Source organism: Myxocyprinus asiaticus, chromosome 34, assembly GCF_019703515.2.
Source record: "Myxocyprinus asiaticus isolate MX2 ecotype Aquarium Trade chromosome 34, UBuf_Myxa_2, whole genome shotgun sequence".
NCBI lineage: Eukaryota > Metazoa > Chordata > Actinopteri > Cypriniformes > Catostomidae > Myxocyprinus > Myxocyprinus asiaticus.
In genome coordinates this window covers 10,750,631-10,773,326 of record NC_059377.1, presented here as the reverse complement: position 1 = coordinate 10,773,326, position 22,696 = coordinate 10,750,631, and the positions used below count along the sequence as shown (strand labels likewise).

The 22,696-nt window shown below is 38.5% G+C and overlaps 1 protein-coding gene across 2 annotated transcripts in view; it reads left to right on the top strand.

Annotated features, from left to right (window-relative positions):
• LOC127425592 (regulating synaptic membrane exocytosis protein 3-like) overlaps nucleotides 1-22,696 on the top strand; it is a 115,985-nt gene that overhangs the window by 81,768 nt on the left and 11,521 nt on the right. For both annotated transcript variants that reach the window (XM_051671726.1, XM_051671727.1), the window contains exon 3: nucleotides 21,067-21,208. In XM_051671726.1, the coding sequence (XP_051527686.1) occupies nucleotides 21,067-21,208 (142 nt within the window). The remainder of the gene's footprint in view (nucleotides 1-21,066; nucleotides 21,209-22,696) is intronic.

Genomic DNA, 22,696 nt, shown 5'->3' with positions numbered 1-22,696 from the left:
TTGTATAATCCAGTGGATTAAAAACTTCAAAAATAAAAGATAATTTATTCACTCGTTTTATTTGGTGTGGTCTGTGTGCGCAAATAATAATAATAATTATTACAAAACGTATTCAGAACAAATAGGGTGGAATGGTATATCGAATATTCACAACATAATCAAGATGATTTTGCTGAAGATATAAAATTAAGCAATATTGTGAATTTCAGGATCATTTTAAAGAGCCTTTTATTTGGCTTCTGTGTTTCCTTAAGAGCCTGCTTTAGACTCATTTCACAGTCATTCAGGGCAGTACAATTATTCAGAATAACCAACAAAAACATGCCATCATTTTTTACAACTAGATTTTTACTTTGTGCATTAAACATTTTTAATCTACTTGACTACAATGGCTGATTTAGAAAAACAAGCAAATACTTTTAAGCCATTTCAGAGCAAATACAAAATTATTAATATACTGAATATCATTAATTGGCTGAAAAATAACAAGACATAATTTGTATTGCCATATCACCCAGCCCTAAGAACAAATTAATAATAAGTCTGGCATCAGAGCAAAAACTGCTTCATATTGTGAACAGATGAATATAAAACTAATATTTTAAAACAGATAGTTCTGTCTCTAAATTCTGATTGTATAAGCCATATTAGAAGCTGCTGTAAAATCACTTGTGACTTGATGGCCATACATCAAAACAAGTTAGCATACATTTACATTTGTTTGAAGTAGATCATTGGGGCAAACTGAATAACATACTATCAATACAATAAAAAGCCAAAATGTTGATTTTTTTTTAAATAATTGAAAGATAATCAATTATCAAAGTATTTTTAACTTTGAGCCCTTGAAAATACTGATTTATGAAATTGTTGTTGCTTGCTGGTTCATGTCTCAAATTATGTAATTACAATACGTAAAAATCTTTTCCTGTTCATTTCCATTGACACATTTCAACACATACTGTTTTTACTTCCAGCTCATTCATTCGCTTTCAGCTTCTGAGTATCTGTCTGGATTCTGTCCTCTTATCCCCTCCTTTTCAGATTCTTTATTTCAAGTGGAAAAAATCAAACTTCCTGAAGTCTTATGTAACCAGCCAATAACGTGTATGCCTGAAATAATTTCAGCATGCCATGACGTATAGATCCCTCGGATGCATGTACATGCACACTGCCTTGAAATAAACACAAATTACTTGTGGTAGACAATCATACATCAACACCACCACATGTTCCCATTTATAGATACTACATAAGTATAAGCTCCCTAGGGCTGGAAAATAGAAATTATATCTGATTATTTTTCAGCCTTTTGACATTATTCAATATAGAGTATTTCTCAATATTTCTGTATTTATGCTATAAAATGGCTTATTTTTTCAACCATCATTTCAACTAAACAGCCAGTGTAGCACAAGTACAATACAGTAAAAAAAAAAAAAAAAAAAAAAAAATATATATATATATATATACAGTATATTTTAAAAAAAATATATTCAAACATAAAATGTTTGGGGACTTTTGTGAACAGTTTTGAGTGAAGATGCAAATGAATCATTGAATCATGATAGTTTGAACTGATTAACATAAATACTGTAAATTAAAGCTGTTTTTTGCCGTTAAGACAGTAATCATTTTCGCAGTTGGGCCCACGGTCGTTCTCATCGTTCCCTTTTGAGGGTCCATTTCGGGTCCTCCTTTCACCCCTTGCCCAGTGCGGCTGCACACCCTGCACTGCCTGTAGTTACGCCACTGCTCATATGTCACACAGCGCTCATGGCAGTGACTGTAAAACACCAGACTTTAGGTTGACTTTTCTTGAGCTAAAATCGGTCCGTGGTTACCAAAATTGTAAATACTCTCCCCAGTGGCCATAGCAGTAATTGTTGTTGGGCGTATGGGCACGTGTGTGCTCCCTTTTCTGAGTGAAATGTGCATGGAGAGGTAACAAAAGCAAGTTTTAAGCAGGTTGTTTTCAGCTGTAATACAGTGAAGAGGAATGCATATTTTATAAACTCCGAATTGCTTCCTGGTTTCAATGTGGGACCGAACCTGGGCCTCCCACACTGCTGAGGCAACGCGCTTCCAGTCGCATGACAAGGGAAGGTAAATACACTTGAGCCGATGCAAAAATGTCTCATGGGAGATGAAGCTTGTCAGTGAGTAAGCATAATGTGGGTAACCCTAGTGTACTGGAACTCTTGGAAACAACATGCCTACTTCCCGTATGATCATGTTGAAAACACAGTGGAGGTTGTGTCAGCATTGAACCAATACTTGAACATACACACTTCCTATATCTCATTCCCCAGCCTTGCGGCTGTCCTCCAGGGATGATATTACTCATCAGAGTGTCAGGGAGAGATTATTTTAATTAACACTCTCTAAATGCCAGGGAGAAGCAACCCCTCTCTCATACTACATGCTATGGCACCTCACTCACATCCCTATAACATAGTACTGATATTTTACCCACACAAACACATGACTGTAATAACATGGACTCAGTAACCCGCTGTGTGCGCTTTCTTCATCAGAGAGGGTGGTTCTGATTACCAGTTATGTGCTTTAGCCCACTACGCCACCACCACTCTAATCTAACCTAATCCAAACCCAAACCCTAAACCTATAGTAAGTAGATGTGTGTAATTACACTGTAACAAGGACACAAACTCCATGTACGTAGCACTATTGCATTGTGCACAGAGTTGCTGTCTATGTAGAGGGTTCTTAATCAGTCACTTATGAGGTTCCATTTCTGGTAGAATGCTGCATGATAAACAAGGCAGCTCACCAGATTTTGTAAAACAGCTTGTGATATGTTGAGGTGTGCCTTCCATTTTGGCCCATATTTTCATCCATCCATCAGAGTTGTGGAACAGTGAGTAAAATGGACTTTATTAGTGGCAGATAAAACAGTTTACAGCTATCATAAATCTTGCACAGGAAGCCAAAAAAATTTTTTTTTTAAATAATTAGAATAGTTTACTCTGAGAAATTGTGTTTTAGTAAATTGATTACATTTTCACAGAAACATGTGTGCCTCCAAGCTTTTCTTTATGGGATAGTAGATTACAGAAGCTCTGGTGAATGTCATTTGTCTGCATTCTCCAAACCCTCATTCTGACGTGATAGATACCAGCAGAAAAGGAGAGATAGTTCACACAAAAATGGAAATTCTGTCATTATTTGTTCACCTTCATGTCATTCCAAAGCCATATGAAGGAAATGTTAGGCAGAATGTTAACAGAGCTCTTCACCTTTCAATGAAAGTGAATGGGGACAGACACTGTCAATCCCCAACAATAACAAAAAGGCACCATAATAACCATAAAAATCATGAATACGACTCTTGTGCTAAATTCCAAGTCTATTGAAGCCATACAGAGCTTTGTGTGAGGAACAACCAACAAAGTACAATGCAACTCACTGAAAATCTTCACCTCCACCACAACTCTCAAATCTCATTAGCATTCGATATATTCATATTTGGAGTATAAAGACGTGCTGTGCCAAATTTAATGTCAATGACACCAAAAGCCATTGGTTAATAGTGTCATGCCAAATTTAAATAGGCTACTGAAGGGAACATTTTCAGTGAATAACTAATTAATTTTGGTTCGGTTTGTAACACAAATCTATCGTATATGGACTACTTTTATGTTGCTTATTTGTCATTTTTAGAGCTCAACAGTGTCCATTCTTATTCAGATTCATTGTATGGAAAAGATAAGCATAAACATACTTCACAATGTCTCCTTTAGAAGACCAAACATGGGTTTGGAACAACATGAGGGACAGCATTTTTGAGTGAACAGTCAACATGTAAAGTATAATCTATAGTCAGACTATAACAAAGTTGTACAAGAGTACAAGACTGGTCAACAACTTTCACAAAGTTGAAACATAAGCAAAATGTGGTACTAGCAGGAAGTGGGACAGTGAAAGTTAGAGTAAAAGAGATTAACGGGTGAGAGTTGTAGAAAAGGAAGCAAACAAGGCAAAGGTACTGAGTGAGAGGCCAACAAAATGGGATCTTGGTGCATTGCAGACAGCATTTCCATGGAAACGGGGTTGGGGGGGGGGGACGAGTGAGAGAGAGAGGATTAGAAAAGAAGGGCTGAGATCACTGCAGAGCTCTGTGGCTTCCTGTGTATTCAGCCGTGGGTGTGTATGGATTGAAGGTGTTGGCTTGTAGAGGAAGACTTTGAGTACAGCTAGTACATACTAGGCCATTGTGGGTTAATAAGTATCTCACTGGAGATTGGAGGAGCTTCCTGGTGGAGCTTTGTCTGACTGCACCTTCTCATCAATGACAGAAAATAAACACAAAATCCTGTTTTGCCATTGTAGCAACCTACAGACTAAACAAACTGAGCTTTGAGTTTGAAGTTGGCGCTAATAGATTGTGACACCGAGAGGGCAGTATTTCATTGGTTGTTTTGAAAACTGTCCATGCTCATGCTTGTTGCATCCAGGGAGTGAAGGTTGGACTGATTAGCAGGTTAGCCACCGCATGTTTCTTAATTGATAGCCATTCAAAAGTTGCCTTGTATTCTAACATAGTAAATTTTTTGCAGGTAGCATATAATTATGCAATATCGCATGAGTAAGAGTTGTTTTGAATATCAGCTTGGCTGTGATTTGGCAATAGGCATGAGACCATAGGCCTCAGCAATGGCCTTTCATTTCACACATGTGATCTCCTCTTAATATCACAACACAGCCTGCCAGTGTGTGATATTAAGAGGAGTGTGTCTTGGACAACGAGGCACTTCTGAATCAGTTAAACTCACACACTATGTGTAATGGCTGACCACAGACTCATAAAACTTTAACTGCCCTGCAAAGTGTGGAGTAGGTTTGATTTTGACACAGTTTTGAGAAGACCAGAGATTTTTCCAGGTTGACTAATGTGAAAATAGTAACAACAGTGATAACGTACACTTGATAGGGGTGATGATAATGATGATGATAGTGGTGGTGATAATACTGATAGTGATGATGATGGTAGTAGTGATTGTGATAGTAGTGAGGTGATAATGATGATGGTGGTGGTAATGATACCAGTGATGGTCATGATAATGGTGATGATGATGGTGGTGGTGATAATAGGGATGATGATGATGATGATGATAATGATGGAGGTAGTGATGATGGTGATTATGGCAACAGTGGTGATTATAGTATTGTTTATTATGGTTGTGGTGATGATAATGATGATGATAGTGGTGGTGATAATACTGATAGTGAAGTGGTAGTGGCGATAGTGATAATAGTGATGGTTATTATGATGATGGTGGTAATGATACCAGTGATGGTCATGATAATGGTGATGTGGTGATAGTGTCAGTGATCATGGTGGTGATAATAGTGATAATAGCGATGATGATGATAATGATAATGATAATGATGATGATGGAGGCAGGGATAATGATGGTGATGATGGCATTATGGTTTTATGATGATGGTGGTCCTGATACCACTGATGGTGATGTGGTAATAGTGACAGTGATGACGGTGGTGATAATAGTGATGGTGGTGATGGGGGTCATGGGGATAATAGACTTAAAAATATAAACCCTGACCCACCACTCATTCACTGCTCCCTCTGAACTTCATAACTCTTTCGCTCACTCTCTTTCTCTAAATTTACTCCCAGTCCTTCGCTGTCATCCACTTCATATCAGTCACTCTCTCTCATGAGTAATGCTCATAGTCATGGAGATGTGGGGAACAGCATGTAATGTGTTACGGGTGTCTCCCGCTGAGATGAGAGCTCTAATGAGTTTCTCAGGCAGGCGTGAAGACAGCCGACGAGGCACAGAGCCAGGCGAGACAAATATACATGCAATCCTGATTGAAGATAAACTGGCCAGATGACCACAGCCATGTTCTAAATGAAATACAAACTTAATGCTCACTCCATACTGTGCTGTTTACACTGCATCGTATGAGAAATGGTACACAATATGCAATGATAAACATTTCGAGCAGTAATATGCTGCATTATATATATAGCACTCTCAATATCCTTAAAGTGTAAGTCTAAAAGGTCTCTTAGCAGTTAATTTGTATGAAAAATCTCCTGTCATCTAAAGCATTCAAGCAGTACTTTGTATTCTCTTCTTTGTTTCTGATATATTTAGTCTCTGAATAAACAGTTTATTTTGTGCAAGCCCTCTAATGTGATTTTACTTCATGTCAACGGCCCCTTCACAGACCACCCACATGCAGGTCTTCCTGAAATATCAGCCATTGATTAGTTCTGTCCTGTTGGGCGATAAGGCAGTATTTTTAGCACTAGGTAATCTAAAATGTCTGTACACCATGATTTCTGTCTGGGGAGAGCGGGCTGTTGCCACAGATACCAGACAGAAGGATGTCTTTCCAGCACACAGGGCATTTCCCTTTTTAGAGACACAGTCGATAGCATTCATGACACCATTGATGGAGATTGGAGGAGCTTCCTGGTGGAGCTTTGTCTGACTGCACCTTCTCATCAGTCTACTGTGTTCACCGTAGCCACAGGTGGAAACAGGTTTAGCGCAAAGATGAAAATAAGATGTTTGTGTGTGCATTTTTTCACTTGTGCCCTCTTCTTTAATTTGGGTAGAAATGTATTCAGTCGGCAAGTGAGGATTCACTGCACTGCAAATAATAATGTTTTTTTTTTTTTGGTTGTTTTTTTTTTTTTTTTTAGCTGAAGGTGTGATTAAAAAAAACAAAAAAATTAAACATGTTCTTCTATCCAGACTTAATATGCAGAGACAACTTTACAGTACGTAAGCCAAGTTGATTTCCCAGAAAAATTTAAACACTGTGGATCTTTAACACTTTCAAAACTTTGCTGTTTTTTTGAGTAGCCTGTCCAGCCTGACATAGCAGCATTGCCTCAACCAATGAAATGAGTTTTGGGTGGGACTGTCTGGTTGATTGACCAATAGCAGACAGGGGGAGTGTTCAGAAAACCTGTTTGATGATAGGTCCTTTGACCTATAATATGTTAGCCAATCAACTTGCATATTCTTTCTATGTCTAACAATTAAATTGCTTAATTTGTTTGCAGGTAAGCCAGTTTCACTACTGCATGCTACAGGAGTTTTCTCTCTGAAACCCTCCTCCCCAGCACCATTTGTCTAGAGCTGATTCTCATGTATTGAATGTTTGTCTAATTGTGCAGCAGCAGCCACATACACGTCTGTGTGGCTGTGTCTCGTTTGGAAGGCTGCGTGCTAGGTAGGATGCATCCTTTGAAGGCTGCGGTATACCGAGCGTCCTCCTTTAAACAAGCCTTATTTAAAGAGACGGCCTTTGGAGGACAAACTGAAACGGAACGTAACATGGTTGCTATGACAGCACGGCACTCTTTAACAAGTGTGAGCGCTTTGAGTGAGACAGTATTAAAGTCCCTATAGAAGGGAATGTATGAGGTAAAATTTAGGTGAGTTATAACGATGTAAAGAGAAAAGAAAATAGATTTTACAGTTGTACTTTTAGTCTAATACTTTATTTTAAATATATATTAATATAATTAGACATATTATATATTCTGCACCCATCTACAGAGGTACTTCAGCTTGGGAATTAACATTACTTGCGTTTGAACATCATATTTACGGGCAAATTGGCATTTTTTTTGTTTTGTTTTTTATACATTTCCGTTGAAGCAAAGAATTATGGGTTGTGAGTGCACACGAAGGATACACCTCATGCATCCTCTGAATTCCCGTGAAAGAAGGTCGCATTCGAAGGCTGCATTCGAAATGTCCTACTCGCTTTTATGAAACGAGACAGCCTCGATGGCGTATGCGGCTGAGAAATGCGACCTCCGGAGGACGCAGCCTTCCAAACGAGACACAGACTGTGTGTTCAAACAGTAACAAGTCTTCATACTTGTTATGCAGCAGCAGTATAAGCAGATTTAAGCAGACCAAACCTACCAACTTAAATTTACCTTTAAAAAAGCCTTACATTTATATATCTTGAACTTAATTAAATAAATATTCTCTGAAAACAAGTCTTGAATGCTTAGATATTTGTACTGGAAAACAAGGATACTAATTAAAAACAGTAGTTTTTGCAGCATGCTGCTCTCAGGAAGAGGTCACGTGGACGTACAGTCTTATAGATTAATCTTTTTAACACCACTTGCCCTTAGCCCCCATTCTAACCAAAACCATCTCTCGCTTGTACACTCTCTGAGCTGCACCCTTAAATATTACATCAAAGTGTCCCAAAGGACAGACTCTCCCGCTGTTCTGGTATTTACTGTGGATCAGTAGCGAGAGGCTTCTGGGTGAAACAGATAGAGCCATATACAGAAGGTGACAAATGTGTTTTATTAGCATCTTAGACAAAGCTGTCACCTCTGAACATATGTCCCTTTTGATTTCAATGGAACATGGGCCAGGAATAGTCTACATATAAAGGGACAATAATGGTTGGTTCAGTGAACCGTATGTGTGAGTGGGAGTTTATGGCACCATCATTAACACTTTTAAGAAACTTTATCCAGTGTCTGAATCAGAACAACTCAAAGGTTGATCTTTCATAGCTCAAGATGCTTAGACAAATAGCACACAAATAACATCTTTCTTGCTTTTATTACTGTTGCTCATACTTAAGGATGGGCTCTTTTGACTTGGGGCAGTAAGTGCCACAATTGCATTATAGACACCAAACACACTATGCCAACTGGATGTAAACTTCCCACTCACTACCTTAACAGGCCAACACTTCATATACGTATGATAACATTTACATTACATTTGGATGACCCAAAATGACTTTCAGTGCATTCAGCATGTAAATGTTCTTCAATTATTTGAAATATATCTTTTTATTTTCAAATTTTTTATTTGCCGTAGAGTCTGTAATATTAATACTGGCTGTCTTTTTTACAAGAAAACATAGTCTACATACCTGTAAACATTTTTAACCATATGTTTATTGGTGTATTTCCTGGGTATCGAATCTACAAGCTTGAGCATGTGTAGTAACATCTACCAGTGGAGCAAAAATAGTTTAAATGAGTTACAATAGACAGCCAGTACTACAATAGATTATCTATTTTGGCATGGCTGTTTTTCTACAAGTCCACATTACATTTTAACAGTATGCTTATCGATGTGTTCCCTGGGAATCATACCCCCAACTTGGCATTGTTAGCATCATGTTCTACCATTTGAGCTAATGTTGAATTAAAATAGATACAATGATCTAAATAGACAGCCAATACTACAAGAGTTGATATATGTTAGCATGGCTATCTTTCTAAAAGTCCACATATAGTCCAGATATACATATACATATCAGTATATTCAGAATCAGAATCAGAATTAGCTTTATTGCCAAGTATGCTTACACATACAAGGAATTTGTCTTGGTGGCAGAGCTTCTGGAGCACAAACAATACAGCAACAAGACAGAGATAATAATAAAAAAATAGAATAAAAATAAAAAGTGAATAGAAAATATAAGTATATATAGAAATACACAATAAGACAATATACATATATATGTACAATTTACAAATACAAATCTGTTATATACACATGCAAGGGAATGTATGGCAGAAGAGGTATGGTATGTTGGATAAATATAAATAGACTAAGCTGTGTATTGCACATAGTTATTGCTCAATGGGGCAGTTTTAACTGTTCATGAGATAGATAGCCTGAGTGAAAAAACTGTTCCTGTGCCTGACGGTTCTGGTGCTCAGTGCTCTGTAGCGCCATCCAGAAGGGGGGTCCAGAGTGATTTTTCCTGCCCTTGTCCTCACTCTGGAAGTGTACAGTTCTTAAAGGGAGGGCAGGGGGCAACCAATAGTCCTCTCAGCAGTCGAACTGTCCTTTGTACTCTTCTGATATCCAATTTCATAGCTGAACCAAACCAGACAGTTACTGAAGTGCAGAGGAAAGACTCAGTGACTGCTGAGTAGAAGTGTATCAGCAGCGCCTGTGGCAGTTTGAACTTCCTCAGCTGGCGAAGGAAGTACAACCTCTGCTGGGCCATTTTCACAATGGAGTCAGTATGGGTCTCCCACTTCAGGTCCTGTGAGATGGTAGTGCCCAGGAACCTGAATGACTCCACTGCTGCCACAGTGCTGTTTAGAATGGTGAGGGGGGACAGTGTTGGGGTGTTTCTCCTAAAGTCCACAATCATCTCCACTGTTTTGAGCATGTTCAGCTCCAGGTTGTTTTGACTGCACCAGTGAGCCAGCCATTCAGCCTCCCTTCTGTATACAGGCTCATCGTCATCTTGGAAGAGGCCAATGACAGTAGTGTCGTCTGCAAACTTCAGGAGCTTGACAGATGGGTCCTTGGTGGTGCAGTCATTGGTATACAGGGAGAAGAGTAGTGGGGAGAGCACACATCCCTGGGGGGCACCAGTGCTGATTGTACTTGTGCTGGAAGTGAGTTTCCCCTGTCTCACTAGCTGCTGCTATGTTAATCAATATGTTCCATGGGAATCAAACTTACAACATTGGCATTGTTAGCATCATGCTCTACCAGCTGAGATATTGTTGAGTTAAAAATAGATACAATGATCTAAATAGACTGCCAGTGCTAAAAGAGTCAATCTATGTTAGCATGGCTTCTACAAGTCCACATATAGTCCATATATCCATAGTATCAGTATGTTAATGTATGTGTTCCATGGGAAGCTAACCTACAACACTGGCATTGTTAGCATCACGCTCTACCAACTGAGCTAATGTTGAGTTTAAATAGATAAAAAGATATAAATAAACAGCCAATGATACAAGAGTTGATCTATGATAGCATGGCTATCTTCCTACATATCCACATATAGTCTATACATCCATTTTATCAGTATGTTAATCGATATGTTCTCTGGGAATCAAAATGTTTATGTTTATACAAATCCACATATACAGTATATTTTATCAGTGGGTTGATTGGTGTTTTCCCTGGGAATTTAATCCACAACCTCAACATTGCTCTACCAGTTGAGCTAATGTTGAGCTAAAATAATCAAAATATGCTAAAATATGCAGCCAGTACTAAGGCAGTTGATCTACTTTGGGATTGGCTATGACTTTGTACAATCACAGTCCGCATATAAATTTTATCAACATGTTTATTGGTTTGTTTCTTGGGAATTGAACCTAAAACTTTGGTATTATTAGCACCATGCTCTACCATTATTATGATAAAATATTGTCTGTTTAACATTCAGTTAATGCAAACAATACCGATCGTAAGATCGCCGGCGATTCCTGCCAGTGAAGGTTAAGATGACAAAATGTACTGATTCCTTTCCACAAGATGTCTGTTCTGAAATGTCACCTATTATATTTCCAAATATCTACTTGCCGTAGAGTGTGTGGTATTTTAGTACTGGCTGTCTTTCTACAATCACACATCATTCATATTTAATTGAACATCTCAGCGAATGAGCAGCTGATGGCAGTCTTCATTCGCTGTGTTCCTGTAGTACACACTGTGCATGTTCTGTCTGTATTTTTAGAAAGCTGTTCTCTTTCTCAGTCTTACTCAGTCACTGAGTTTTTTTTTTTTTTAAGACTATGAGTTCCTTGACAGTAAGAAGGTGTCTGCTGGCAATACAATTCTTGCAGTTCTGCAGTCAGTCTGTACATAACTCTCTGCAAAAATGCCACTGATGTAGTAGCATTCATCTGTTCATCAAGAGAAGCATGATTATTAACAGTAGTCTCATTTGCAGTGCAGTTTTTTTTTTTTTTTGTATTTATTTTTATTTTTTATCTCCCTTTATTAGGCAGTATATATAGTAAAAATACATTATTAGTGGTGCTTGCTAAGGCAAGAATCACTATTTCTATTGCCCAAACTTAGGGTTAGGGATTTGAACAAACCCCTAAGCCTAAGTATTAAAGTTTGGGACCTAACCCGTCTTCCACTGTTTGTGTTACAATGAACATGTATGATATCTGAAAGTGACATCATAAGCTGCCACATCCCTATTCAAAAATCATCCAATTTCACTGCTTGTTGTCGGTGAACTGCAAAAGAGCAGTCTTGTGCTGTTCTCTATTTAAATAGTTATAACACTACTGAAGCGTGCATATATCAGAGCGTTAGTCCTCCAGCTCAGGGTCTTGTGCTCTGATCTGATGCTGGATGTTATTATGAAGTCATTAGTCTCTGTCAGTTTTCACCTTACATCACCTTTGAGATGTCATCTTTTGGCTGATGCACTCACAGCATAGTGTGCCATGATTTTCACCTCTATTTATTCCCTAACTGCAGTCTTTTTCTCTCTTCTACTTCATCCATCCTGTTCCCTTTCTCACTTTATATGATGAGGTCAGCAGCCTGGCCCTGATTGCCAGGCTCAAACAGATTGCCTGGGTGCACTAGTCTTGTGCATTTTTCAGGTTTGTGAGCCACCAGCCATCACTCTACAAGGAATAAAAAGCACAGTGAACACAAAAGGACACTAAACTTAGTCTCGAGTAGCCAAACATTTGACTTGCGGCATAGCGTCTAGTCTTAAATTCTGGCCAAGAACAAACCGCTAAGACAGGAAGAGCAACATATAAAGCGACCGACCTCAGTTTGTATAGAGCGGAACAGTGCCCGCCTACTATTTCACCTGTGTTGGTTCTGTAAGTATTATTATTTTTTTATTTTATTTATTCATTATTATTTTTCTACATAGGCAGGGGCGTATGTTTTGCTTAATAGTTGGTAGGGACCAGAGTCTAAATTACCTTTTTTATTAAGGAGCAAAATTTGCCCTCTGGAACATATTTTTATTCTTAGCATAAAAAGCGCACAGCATGTCATCCAGTTATTTCTGAGTAAAATAATTTTCATTTTTGGCTGAACCATTCCTTTAAGTCAAATAAAGTATGAATTACCAAACTGTACCTTATACTACTGCTAAAATGTGTGTTACTGTATATTATGTACAGCATTTGACTAGGTTGTACAGGAATGCATATCTATTGCAATGCTCTGTCACCAAACACTGTTGCAGTCAAACAAGTAGATTTATTCACTTAGCAGGTCAAATCTTTAACTCATTTACAAAAAGACCCAAATACATGTTTTCTCTTGTTCCTCATTTACAACAACAAACTGTCAGCTGATTTGTCTAAAGGCGGGAGCACACTGTACGATTTATAATAGTTATTTACGATTGTTGCTTGTCAGACTGTACGATATGAATGCATTGATATCACCATGGCACACTGTGCGACATTATATCAGACTGCACGATGTACATCGTAGCCAACTGTGGTCCCAGTCGTCCCGATCAGTGAACGTGACTCATGTTACAGGAGTGTTGTAGAATAGAAGCGAAACGGCAAAATTTGCCCACCACGGAGGAGCATTTTTTTTTTCTCTCTCTCTGAAAGTCAGGACATCAGCATTTCCGTTGCTCCAATATCACTCCATCACGAGCATAGGCTAACATTTACAAGAAAGATGGATTTGTCAATAGGTCTATAATAAGACAGCCTTATCACAAATACAGAAAATTACAGATGTTGAGAATGAACGTGAGTGCGGGAGGTAGCCTGCAATAATAATGAGCTACCACAAGCAAATATTCATTGTGGAAATAATAAGAATTGTGGCCCGAAAAATTTTCAACTTCACCATTCACACTGGAGAAAACAAAAAAGGTGGGTTATAGTAGATTTTTTTAGATTAGTAACCTATAGGCAATGCAAAATTCATAAAGGCTGATAATATATCACGCTTGCAAATTCCCTATGATGCGTAAACATGACATAGATTTCTATAATTGTATCCAGCTGTATTTGCTGATTTGGATTAAACATCCCATAAATACTTACCAGTATAAATTGTTCAATCTTTCTGTTTTATTTTATTTATTTATTTTTAAATAAAATTGGAGTGGTGCGAATCCTAACCAAAGACAGTTTACAGACGTTTAAAGTAAATTTATTCAAAGTAAAATAGTCATTAAAATAACGTTGTAAAGAAAATGCATGATAAATGTAAAGGGGAAAAAAAACGTGTTAAGAAAATGCAATCATTTATTTATTTTCATTTTGTAGCCTAAGCTCTGTATTTATTTAATTCAGAGAATAATGCTTTCATATTGCTGACGTGTTACACTTTTCTCCAAGTATTTTCTGTATATTTATTTAGTTATTAAAATGTTTTATATAAAATTAAAAGAAGAAAAAATATTGAAAGAGCTTGAGTAGAGTGATAACTGGGCACAAATGTTACTATGGTGCAGACACGGAGCAGGTTTATTTCCAAGTGAATGGGTGCGAGAGAGGAGCGGAATATCTCATCTGGCCGTCGTAATAGCAGTCACACTATACGGCTGTGATGCTAAATTTCTGACACGGCCAGAACTTCGTTGGAGGCTTAAGCAAAGGCTATTAATCGGCCGTCTGTGAACATGTCACACTAAACATTGTAAGATTGCCGATTTTTCCCTGCGACGACAGAAATCCTTTAGGATTCCTGACATTTGTCTCAGACGGCAGAATCGTGGCCAAAATTGTACAGTGTGCACCCGCCTTAAGATAACACTGTCAGGGATGTCTTGATGAAAATGCCACACTGCAAGTATCATTTACTTAGCAGGTCCATTCTTTAAGTCATTTACAGAAAGACCCAATATATTCTCCTGTCATTTACAACAACAAAGGATGTCTTGAGTGACATGACACACTGCAACATGGTTGAGGCATGACTGTGATGGGTCGACCTTAGCCAGGTTTTGAGTCATCTCAAAGTGCAAAAGCTTCTTTCAGCCTCAACCTGACAATGGTCTCAACTTGATCAAAGAGGCCGCTGACCTCAACTGGAATGTCTCGCAATACCTGGGCAGCTTCATTACTGGACTGATATGTATTCTTGTTCATAAACGTTGCAAGCTGCACTTTTAGGTTCTTTTTTTTTTAAACTCTGGTTACTGCAGCACGGTGTCATCAATTTCTCCTGTCAAGAGAGCCTTCTCATATACCTCCTGGAACTTCTGTTCATTTCTTTTGCTTCAGAGAGTGGTTTTGACAAATTCTACAGCAACATTCATCCCTGCAATTGTTTGTGTTTGCTTTTGCAGTGATTTACTGAAGCATTCAAGCTCCCCAGTCACCTCTGTTGCCAATAGGAGTCCTAAGATAGTTTTCCCTTCTGGAACCTATGTAATAAGCCATTAGCCCTTGTGCCACTGTCAGAGGATGCTGATACCATTTCCTCCAAGCTTGAAAGTACGCTGGAGTACTAATAAAGAACACTGTGAAAGGCTTGGTCTCTAATTACCCACCTGGTGGGACAGAGATGTTTCAATTTGTGTCTTCCTGTCGAAAGTCAACATACACTATATTGCCAAAAGTATTCACTCATCTGCCTTTAGACGCATATGAACTTAAGTGACATCCCATTCTTAATCCATAGGGTTTAATATAACGTCGGCCCACCCTTTGCAGCTATAACAGCTTCAACTCTTCTGGGAAGGCTTTCCACAAGGTTTAGGAGTGTGTTTATGGAAATTTTTGACCATTCTCCCAGAAGCGCATTTGTGAGGTCAGACACTGATGTTGGACGAGAAGGCCTGGCTCGCAGTCTTCGCTCTAATTCATCCCAAAGGTGCTCTATCGGGTTGAGGTCAGGACTCTGTGCAGGCCAGTCAAGTTCTTCCACACCAAACTCACTCATCCATGTCTTAATGGACCTTGCTTTGTGCACTGGTGCGCAGTCATGTTGGAACAGGAAGGGGCCATCCCCAAACTGTTCCCACAAAGTTGGGAGCATGGAATTGTCCAAAATCTCTTGGTATGCTGAAGCATTCAGAGTTCCTTTCACTGGAACTAAGGGGCCAAGCCCAGCTCCTGAAAAACAACCCCACACCATAATCCCCCTCCACCAAACTTCACAGTTGGCACAATGCAGTCAGACAAGTACCGTTCTCCTGGCAACCGCCAAACCCAGACTCGTCCATCAGATTGCCAGATGGAGAAGCGTGATTCATCACTCCAGAGAACACGTCTCCACTGCTCTAGAGTCCAGTGGCGGCATGCTTTACACCACTGCATCCGACGCTTTGCATTGCACTTGGTGATGTATGGCTTGGATGCAGCTGCTCGGCCATGGAAACCCATTCCATGAAGCTCTCTATGCACTGTTCTTGAGCTAATCTGAAGGCCACATGAACTTTGGAGGTCTGTAGTGATTGACTCTGCAGAAAGTTGGCGACCTCTGCGCACTATGCGCCTCAGCATCCGCTGACCCCGCTCTGTCATTTTACGTGGCCTACCACTTCGTGGCTGAGTTGCTGTCATTCCTAATCGTTTCCACTTTGTTATAATACCACTGACAGTTGACTGTGGAATATTTAGTAGTGAGGAAATTTCACGACTGGACTTGTTGCACAGGTGGCATCCTATCACAGTACCACGCTGGAATTCACTGAGCTCCTGAGAGCAGCCCATTCTTTCACAAATGTTTGTAGAAGCAGTCTGCATGCCTAGGTGCTTCATTTTATACACCTGTGGCCATGGAAGTGATTGGAACACCTGAATTCAATTATTTGGATGGGTGAGCGAACACATTTGGCAATATGGTGTATCTTGTCAAAATGTTTATCTTCTGTCACATTACACCCTGGGAATTTAAATATATCCAATCTAAACTTGTCCAGCTGTATTGACACATTATAACCTTCAACATCAAAGTGAAAATAACATGTAAAAAAAAATCGGAATTATTAAAAATTAAATAGTAAAACCTGGTTTAGATAAGTTATCTGCCCCCTAAGAGTCACCATTACAAACTTGCTAAGGTCATATTTTCAGGTCACCAATCACCCTGGTTGGAAAGGTTCTTTCAAAAGGGCTCCAGGATAAAATTGGGGAAAGGCACAGGTGTGGAGAAGAGTACTAAAAGATTTCATAGGTTTTAACTATCCCTCTGAGATCCCTCCATACCATTCAGAGCATTATTAATAAGTGAAAAGCACATGGCACCAACTTAACCTTGCCTAGATTGGGCCGTCCCTCCAAACTGGATGACCTGGGGTGCATTTTCCAAAAGTATCGCTAGTGTTGGCTAGCATAGTTCGGTGTCTCCGGAAACCGTAGTTCCAACGAAAATTTGCAAACAGCATAGTAAAGTTGTGTGGTTGGAACTACAGCTCTCAACCTGTGGTTTGCTGTTTGGACATCATTTAAATTTGCTAAGGCTTTAATATCTTTTATTCCATATATTACTGTTATTCTGTCTTGACTTTCACCACACTTACATGCACTTAAGGAAACTGCTTATTCCAGAGTTTTACAGAAAGAGGCATTCTGAAATGTCACGTAAAAGCAAATGCAGCCATTTAAGGGATTACAGGCTGTAAAGAGAAAACTTTTTAAATCACACGGCTTCTGTCAGAGAACACGGCTGGTGTATCCATGTTAACACATAGTGGCATTCTCTTGAACCGGCATCTCCGGCTGCCCCTTATCTCGCTCTCCCGCTGATCAGCTGATTCAGCTGATTCAGCGTCGGCCGTGCTCCATCACGGCCCGGCCACGCCCTCCTCCTCATCACAGATAACATTTGCTTTGCTGATGTTTCTCAAAGCTTTGCAATGCACTTTTTCAATTTCTTAAGCCTTTATTGATGAAGGCATGATCTGGTATTTTTTCCAGTGTTGATGCCCCTACATTATACACTTTGTAACACTGAAAGCATAGGACACATTCTAAGGAGTGACAGTAATGAAGCCATGGGCAGAGTTTGTACCAAGAACTATTAAAGTGCAGGACTCTGTTTGATAATTTCTGATTTTTAACACATTTAGGATCCGGTTGGTATGGCTTTTCGGCTATTTCCGTGGTGGTGACATCTTTATTGCCCTGTTTTTCATCACTCTCACTTCCACTATCCCTGATGTTGTCAGCATCCACACTTTCCCATAAACTGCCTATGTCCTTCAAATAATAGAAAAGTATGTGTTTACAGCCCACCAGCCAGTACTGGATACAAAGAAGAATTGCTGTGTTCCATAGATGTAAAAAATATATATATATATATATATAATGATTATTTAAAAAAAAATGGATCATGATAATGATTGGTGGACATTAGGCTTGGGATCGAAGACTTTTTCACACATTGATAATCAGAAGATTTTTCTTATGATTATTGATATACTGTATTGATATATCTGCATTTTTTCAGATATAAATAGGGCTGCTCTTTGCACAATAGACTTTGTCTTTGCAAACATATTTCTCAACACAACTTTGGTAAAGTGTGAGTGGCAGGGTAAATTAAAGGGGCACACGGGACGTGTCTAGCAGAAGACATGGCATATTCTAAAATTAGAAACAATTATTTTCTATGTAGGGATGCACACCGCCACTGAATTCTGCAGGGGTATGGAGCGCAACTCGCATAGTTTTTACATTAAATTAATTATCAAAGGAAAAAGATTATTTACTCTAGCCATCACTAGATTATATATTGTTTATATGTATCTTTCATAAAGCCTACACAATGTATTTTACATAACAAGTATGTCTTTTTGTGGTTTGACAGAAACACTTCTTAACTTTGGACTGCCATCTACTGCGTTGCATCAGGTCGCACTTTGTATGTGAGACCTACCTTTCCTACCCGTGACCGGCTTCAGTAAATGTCACCCTTTTGTGGTCTACCACAGCTATTACACCAGACTACATTAAATGGAAGGCAGCTGACAGTGAATGTATAAAAAATGTATCGATAAAATAACATGCCGATCAAAAATCTATATATCTATATTTTATGGCCTCAGCTGCCTCTGATTCTATAGCTGTAGCCTGGTCAAAGTGTGGAAAGTTAACTTCGCCTTACATTTAAATGTCAGATGCAGTATCATGACATTATAATAACACTGATGAACATATATGACTATACTCACACATAGGCATTTTGAAAAAAAAAATACTCTGGATATGTAATTTTGTCTTCTCTGCCATCTTTTAAATCTCAACAGTAGACCATCAGACCTGACGCTCTCTTCAAACACACACACATACACACACAGGGCGATAGTCTGTGAAAAATGCTGATGCAAACCAGCAAATTTGTGCACTGGAGGATATATGGCCTCCCAAGGGATATACAAAGGGGGACATTTAGCCTTAGAATGTAACACTTAATAAAAGAACTAGTAGAGGCCCTTAGTTTGTTTACTCAGGTGCTTATGAGGCACAGTGAAAAATGTATGGGCACAGAACAGAAGTGTTGTTTATTGTATTCTGTTTGTTGTACATGTACAAGAACTACTACAGAATTATGAAAAATAAGATTCGTCATGCATGAGAAAGGACATTAGTTCAGGAAATGTTTTCTAATTATCTGTATAATGTTTGTTAATATAATTGATGGAAGTTATTTCACTGCATTTTTACAAATACCAACAAGTGCTCTAGACAGAGAACCATGCTGGTGGAACAGCTTTACTGACGTGGCGATTCATGACTTACCTCTTGCCCAGCCAGTCCATTCTAATCCTGATTTCACAGCACCACAGTGGAAAAAGAATCTCAAACTTCTACAACAAGCGTGGATCGGTGCGGAACGGCAGAACGGTCCTGCGAAGAGAACCATATGGCCCGATGGGTGGAAAATCGGCTATTTACTGCTTTATACAGTAAACAGATAAAATGTGTCCTCTTACCATACAAATCTAAGACAGCTAATATTGCACAAGCAGTGATTTAGTCCCGCTGAAACATGGCAGTTTTCATAACAATCTCTGATCCAAGTTAGTTTCACCAGTATACAAGCATGCTAAATGCTACTTGGGTAAACCAACCTGCAGTATGCTGTTTTTCTAAGCAAAAGCTCCACTCTTCACCACAGTGGTAACCCAGTGTATCAGAATTGGTTCTAAATCCCAAAATAACAACATTAAACACTATTAAGTCTTCCCCTTTACCTGTCTTGCTCAAAAGTTCATAAAATAATATTTAATTTCAAAATTTTTAATCTCCACATCAAGTCCCATGCATGGGAACTACATATCCCCTGCCCTGCCCATGTTACTGAACAGACTTGATTGGTTAAAATTCACCCTACATAATGTAATCTATTACAGTGCACAATTTAAAGAATTACATTAATTGAAAGCAAAGAAAACAAGTTTAGAAGAGAAACACAATTTTGTTGTGTAGATAACAAATAATATGATTTAATTAATCAGACAACCAGCGTTTTCCCGTTTTTTTTTTTTATTTTATTTTTTTTTCTCAGTGTCGTTTTGTTCATTAAAATCTGGTTTAGGTGCTACTAAGTGCCTCAAAAAAATTCTGAATATCTTTTAAACATTTGAAGCCACAGACCTGGTAAAATTCCGCTAATTTACACATAACAAGCATTCAAAATGCCAAACCGGTACCTATTAAACATGATTTCGCTTCTCGGACTGATAAACCCCTGTGCATACCAATTCTTGGAAATTGCTTTGTAGTAAGGCAATCTGATTGGAGCTTGTGATTTTCAATGTGCTTTCTAGTTGTATGTGCAATATGCATCAGATGGTCTGTGAACAACGATCTGAGGGAATGCTTTTGTTTGTTTTTTGTCATTTCTGTAGCACAAAACAACCTGTCTACCCCAGTTTATACTTGCTAATGGATGTAGCACTTAAGAACTCTCTGGTGGCTTGAAAAAATGAAAGTTAAATTTAGCATTGTTTATTATCACCTCCTGTATTTTTGATGAGTTCTGTTGTGAATTTAGCCATAATTTTCGTATGTTTTGCCAGTTCTGGTTCCCATATTTGGTCTTTGAAGACAACAGCAAATGCATTTGAGTAATCATCATGCTGTTCTGCTGTCTAGATTGATTGTTTGTGATTGTTAGTCAGCTAAATGCTGCATGTGTAAACAACTAAAAGTCATGCTGAGTATGTGTACTGACATTGGTGCTTTGGTTAATCACTGATGGTATGATATATGACCAGACTATATAAGCTCAGCTGTCTTATTCGTAAACACTTAAACAGTTTATGCAATATGTTTTTAAGTTGCATAACATTTAAGAATTTATATCAATGCTGTGTACCTATGTGTGTGTTGTGTAGATGGTGGAACAAAGAAGCTACGCAGCACCATCAGGCGGAGCACAGAGACAGGTATTGCTGTGGAGATGAGGAACCGCGTCACACGGCAGGGCAGTAAGGATTCGACAGATGGCAGCACCAACAGCAACAGCTCAGAGGGAACGTGAGTGTGATGAGTAGCCCACATCATATTCAGTACCATCATCTGCCAACATGCCAGACATGCAACCTGCATATATATTAGAAATAAACACATCCAAATGTTTTCATATCTGGGTGAATCTCACAAAAACGTGTCCTGCTCACATTTGAAAACAAAATCAAAAGGAAAAATAAAAAATTATATTTCACATTAAAATGACCATTTAAATGTTTGCCTTGTGACATTTCCATGACAATTAAGCTCATTTCCCTGAAATTCACAGTACTATAATGTGTGTTTGTTTCTTTGTTTTTGTAATTTCCATTATTCTCACTGGTGATTCTCATTAATGTAATGCGATTTTTATTTATTTATTTATTTATTTATTTATTTTTTTTGCTGTTGTGTATTACTAGGATGTATTACAGTAAAGGAATCACTGTACTGTGAGGATTTTTTTTAGTTTAAATCAGCATAACTTAAATCCAGTACAACAAAAACTACCATGACGTAGTGGCAAGAAAGAGTATGTGGTATTAGCTGGTTTTCTGCATTAATTGGTCATAAGCCACCCTGACATCATCTTGTAAGATATCTTGATAAACTTGGGAATTAATTTTTCCTTCCATGAGGGCAAGTGGTCCAACCCACGAAGCAGCAAAGCAGCCACAAATATGGTGCTACCTCCACCGTACTTCACCGGTGGGATGATATTTTAAAGTTGGTATGCGGTGCCCTTTTTACGCCATATGTAGTGATGAGTGTTCTTCCCAAACAATTAACCTTAGTTTCATCAGTCCACAAAACATTTTCCCAGTAGCGTTGTGGAGTGTTAAGGTGGTCTTTGGCAAACTTCAGGCACGTAGCAATGTTTTTGTTGAAAAGCAACAACTTCCTTCGTGGTGTCCTGCTATGGACACCATGCCTGTTTAATGTTTTCTGTATAATAGACTCATGAAAAGAGATGTTAACCAGTTCCAATGATTCCTTCAAGTATTTAGCTGTCACTCTATGGTTCTTTTTTACCTCATTAAGCATTCCGCGGTGTGTCCTTTGAGTCAATCTTGGCTAGACGGCCACTTCTAGGGAGAGTAGTCACAGTACTAAATCGTCTCCATTTATACACAGTTTGTCTAACTGTGGACAGATGAATATCTAAGCTCTTCGAGATAACTTTGTAACCCTTTCCAGCTTTATGCAAAGCAACAATTGTTGATCATAGGTCTTCTTGTGAATAGCAAACTCAAAATGTTTGAGTGAATTTTATAGGTCAAAGTATGTCTAACCCACAACTCCAATGTAATTTCATTAATTGGATGTCATGTTTGGTAACTCCTGACTCTAATTTAGCTTTTGTTGACCTCATTTGCCCACAGGGTTCACATACTTTTTCCAACCATGCTGTGAATGTTTGAATGATGTATTCCATATGTACAAGAAAAATAAAATAAATTGTGTGTTATTAGTCAAAACAGATTGTGTTTGTTCATTATTGTAATTTAGATGCAG